At 38.2% G+C, this 4,396-nt stretch overlaps 1 protein-coding gene across 1 annotated transcript; it reads right to left on the bottom strand.

Moving 5' to 3' along the window:
- Positions 1 to 237: 237 nt before the first annotated feature.
- On the bottom strand, positions 238 to 531 carry SERLADRAFT_346612 (uncharacterized protein; the record flags this gene model as incomplete). Its single annotated transcript, XM_007314466.1, has 1 exon — positions 238 to 531. One exon carries the CDS (start codon positions 529 to 531, stop codon positions 238 to 240), a length of 294 nt encoding a protein of 97 aa, XP_007314528.1.
- Between the last annotated feature and the right edge of the window lie 3,865 nt (positions 532 to 4,396).

The raw sequence follows: 4,396 nt of genomic DNA, 5'->3' as shown, positions 1-4,396 counted from the left end.
GCCACTGCCTCTATCAACTGTACAGTACACATGTACAAACAAACCTGTAGTAAGTATATATAGATCAATAGATCAAGGAGACTCCTCAGCGAGTCCTCCTGTTGTATTCTCACAACTAACTTGTTGAAGCCTAAAGTGTAACCACTCCCTCATCATTATCTCTATAGTTGGTTCTAGTTGTGCGCCAGAGTAACAAACTCTTGGTTATTACACAGCCCAGGATTGAGTTAATCTTCCCTAGTTGGGTAGCTTCTGCGATGACTCATTCTCTGTGTCCTTGGCACTGGACCACAAATAATATCTGTGTGTGATACAGCCACCTGCATTCAGTGTACCATCAATATTATAGATGGGAATAGATACATCTAATTTTACAAGGGGGAGTCCATTCTGCTCAGCCAAGACCTGATCTATGAAAATGCTGTTAGTGCTTGAATCAAGTAGTGCACTTCTTGGGTGTACTGTGCCTCGGGCAAGGTCTTCCACACAAACATTTAAACAGATCTTCTTTTGGAATAAATATGTATGCATCAACAAACACCTTGGGATTTTATAAGAAGAAGTATTGAAAGAAATATGTTTTTCTATTTTAGGATTTTCTATATTTTTACCAGAATCAAGCACCCTAGTAGTTGTCTCAATGAGGCCACACTCCTGGGGAGATGCTGGTGTAGCGGTAGTATCATAAATGTTATAGTCACATTTCTGAATACAAGTAGATACTTCTGATAACAAATTTAGAAATCTACTTACAAATTGGGGAGCCCCCCCCTTTCCTTTATTGCTCGTGCAACACCCCGGATCAGGGGCCACTTTGTTGTGGTTTACTTTATTGTTAAAAGGAGCAAAGGCACCCAAGTGAGCTAAGCTCCAAACTCTTTTCCCAGAGCTTTCATCTCAGCAACCTATTAGTTGTAGAAGGAAGCTCAGATTTTGTTGTGCAAACAACCAGCCAATATATCATAAAATATCAAGGATTCTGATGGGACAAGCCTGATAATGTTTTAATATTTACTTATGCCACATGTTTTTTTGGTTCCATACACTATGGTGAATATTTTACTTCTTCTACTTCCAAAAAGACTTTAAAGTCCATTAGTAGTATCAATTGTACTTTGCACTGCATTACAGGTGAATAGGTAACAGTAATAGTGTGGTGATAGTAGCAATCATTTCAGACACTTAAGATATATTTTAGTGACAACAATGATGGCTGTATAGTGGTGGCTGATACAAGGCGCAAAGTGAGGACAATTGTGGCCCACATAATAGAATTGGAGAGCATGTAGTTATGCATGATGATGATGATGGTGGTGGTGGTGGTGTGACTGAATATCAATGCAATTTCTGTCCTCTCCAGTCAGTGATAAATACCTAGTTTGATTTGGATAATAATAACATGATTTTGAGATGAGACACTTGTGCCTGATGCCTAATGCCTGATACATCTTATACATTAAACAAACCATAGAAAATGATGTACCTTAACTGGCTCCAGCTCTACTACATAAGATACTCAAGCCAACAATTTCAAAAAACTATATTTGATAAAAGTGGCCTTATACTTTGGATTGTATCCAACTCTGGATACTGAAATAGCTGTAGTTGTTATAGGATAGAGGAAAAAATATGAGACAATGGAAATAATGCAGAGTGGATTGAGACATTAGTTAACAGAGAAAAAGCTAGTTTCTTCTCCATTAATTAACTCTTATAATAGTTTAAATTAGATATTTATATATCAAAAGGGAATTCCTTGGTATTTCAACAGTGTAACATTGTGCTCACCTTTTTACAAATGCTATTATGTCACCATCAACATGTTTGATTGATCACAAGAGCCCCTGTTACAATAAATCTTATATAAGATAAGGATATAGATTAGAACACATAACCTGGATCTGGTTAGTGGTTGCCAATACATCCATGCTAGATATGCCACATTTGTTGGTAAACTTATATATATAACACTATGACTGTACTGGTAGGTAAACTCATAATTTTTGTCTTCAGTGTCTAGTCTTACCTATCTTTATCTTCAGCAACAACCAAGCAGTCATGCCAGCCACATACTTGATGGTCATTATAATAGGATAGGATAGACCCTGAGAGTAGGTGGCCAAGGTCCCAACTTGAGTAGTGTACAGACATGTAGTAGAGCCATGTAGACCTCAGACTACCACATATATACATAGTTTGACACCTGGCACTTCCGGGTTTTGTTGTAGGTGCAGTGGCAGCCTGCTTCACATTCCAGGTCCTGTCAGGTTGTCCTATTCCAATGCTAAGGCCACCACTTCTTAGATTATTTTGACAGCCAACTTATGAAGATCAAATGTGAACATCAAAATAATTACAAAATCACCATCACATCAACAGTGAGATACAACAGTATCACAGACAACAAAGAAGCCAATAACTCTCTCATGTGGTGGAGTTGGTTATAAGGGCTGTGCCCTATGACATCATCAGCCACCACACCTAGCAACTGTATAATATATCTACACAAACAAACTGTAGTAGTATATATACCCCAATAGATCAAGGAGACTACTCAGCGAGTCCTCCTTTTATTTACCCACAATTAACTCAGTGCTACCCTAAGGGAGATTATTCTCTCCTCCACTCACCTCTTTTTGCTTGTTGTAGTTGTGCACCAGAGTATAGAAATTGCATTGACAGTATCCTGCACCGTATTTACCTTTGCATTTTCACATACAGTGCTGACTATCATGAGAAATATTCACTCACTATAAGTGTGTGAGCAATGCTAACCAGATATTTTAGTATTTTACTTTTAAGTATCCACAATCTAAGTCACTGTCCATGTCCACAATGCTTGATTGTGAAGACCCAAATATCAAATATTGGTATACCTCAAGATCTAGAGATACAAAAAACATGGGCTTGTGTTGATAATGCACATTGCCAAGCCAAAGCATCTGTAGCACAAAAACTCATATATGATGACAACTATGCCATCAATAGCACAACTGTGGAAAGACTGCTCAAACAGGAATCTCTTACTGACAAGGGTATGTTACAATTGTCATAGTTGTTTTATTTTCTCTACTAACTTGATGCTTGTGTCAGAGCTCCCTTTCACAAAAACTCGCACCACTTAATATCAACATGTTCTCATTGTTTCCAGGTAATATCTTATACAAAATTGAACTAGGCATGTGGAAAGCAGTGTTTATATACACATATTGCGCTGTCACAATGTGCAATTGGCTATTGAGTTTGACAACTAGTACAGAAGTTTTATCTAGATTGTGAAGAGTCTTGATTATTCCTGTAGTTTTAGGAATATTCCATTGTTTGGAAGAAATACAATAAGAAACTTTTTATCCAATGTTTCAGAGATGACAAGGATAGCAGGACATGATTACAAGGATTTCCTCCAGGTAATAATTTACTGGCACCCAGTTGATTCATACATGCCAATTAGTGTTCTAGTGTATTATTACGGCCTTTAATGGGCTTATTCCAGAACCTCATAACAAACAAGTACTAGGCCTGCTATTTATCATGGCACAGTAGCACACTAATAATACCCTGACTCTCCTAGAGCAGTGCACTGTCATGTTTGGACAGCAGCTTTGTACTGTCCATGCTGTAACATGTACTGTATTTTCCATGAAGGAACTCCCTCATAAAACTGAAGCTTGCCATTGATGTCTCACCAAGAAAATAACCAACAGTTCTTTTGATAGTGCACCATCAGCTTCAAAAGTTCAACATCACAACTTACAAAATTCATGCAATTGGCAACTATATGTCCACTATCAGAAGGCTACTAACTTGTATTCAATACAGATTGTCAGTTGGTCTACCATCTTTCTCTATATTTTCTTTTACTAACATATATTACACACCGACTAGGGTAAACTTGCACATTGTAGGCTAAAAAGGTCATGTGTGAGAACCAATATTGTGGAGGAGCATAAGTGGATAACCAATTTTAAGTTTGAGGTGCGCTTCAGGAAGGCCAGATACTTGCAAGGAGTTCAAGAATTCCACAGGATAATTTTCATGCCCCTTTCCAACCACTTTATCAATTGACAGAGCTACTAACTCTTCTCCAGGGAATGTTGTGAGGATTGCTGAATTAAGGTTGCTAATGGCATCATTTAATGTAGAGAGGATGGTGCAGTGGAGGAAATGATGGTTATCTTGGTCTCCATTTGTAATTCCAGGATAGGTAGTGTCAACTAATGAGTCTATGGTGTTTTCTGGCATAAGTATGTTGGTGGGAAGCTCAATAGTTCTATAGTTGCTGGTGTAGCGCCATGCCCCCAATTATTCTCATTACTTAGAGAAGAGGCAGTCTGTGGGTCGTGAATGTAGAGCTAGCCAAAAGAGGGAGTTTCACCTTCAGGTGGATGGAATGTGC

Source organism: Serpula lacrymans, assembly GCF_000218685.1.
Source record: "Serpula lacrymans var. lacrymans S7.9 unplaced genomic scaffold SERLAscaffold_3, whole genome shotgun sequence".
Lineage (NCBI taxonomy): Eukaryota > Fungi > Basidiomycota > Agaricomycetes > Boletales > Serpulaceae > Serpula > Serpula lacrymans.
Note: the sequence above shows the minus strand (reverse complement) of the source record. Positions and strands in the feature narration are given on the sequence as shown.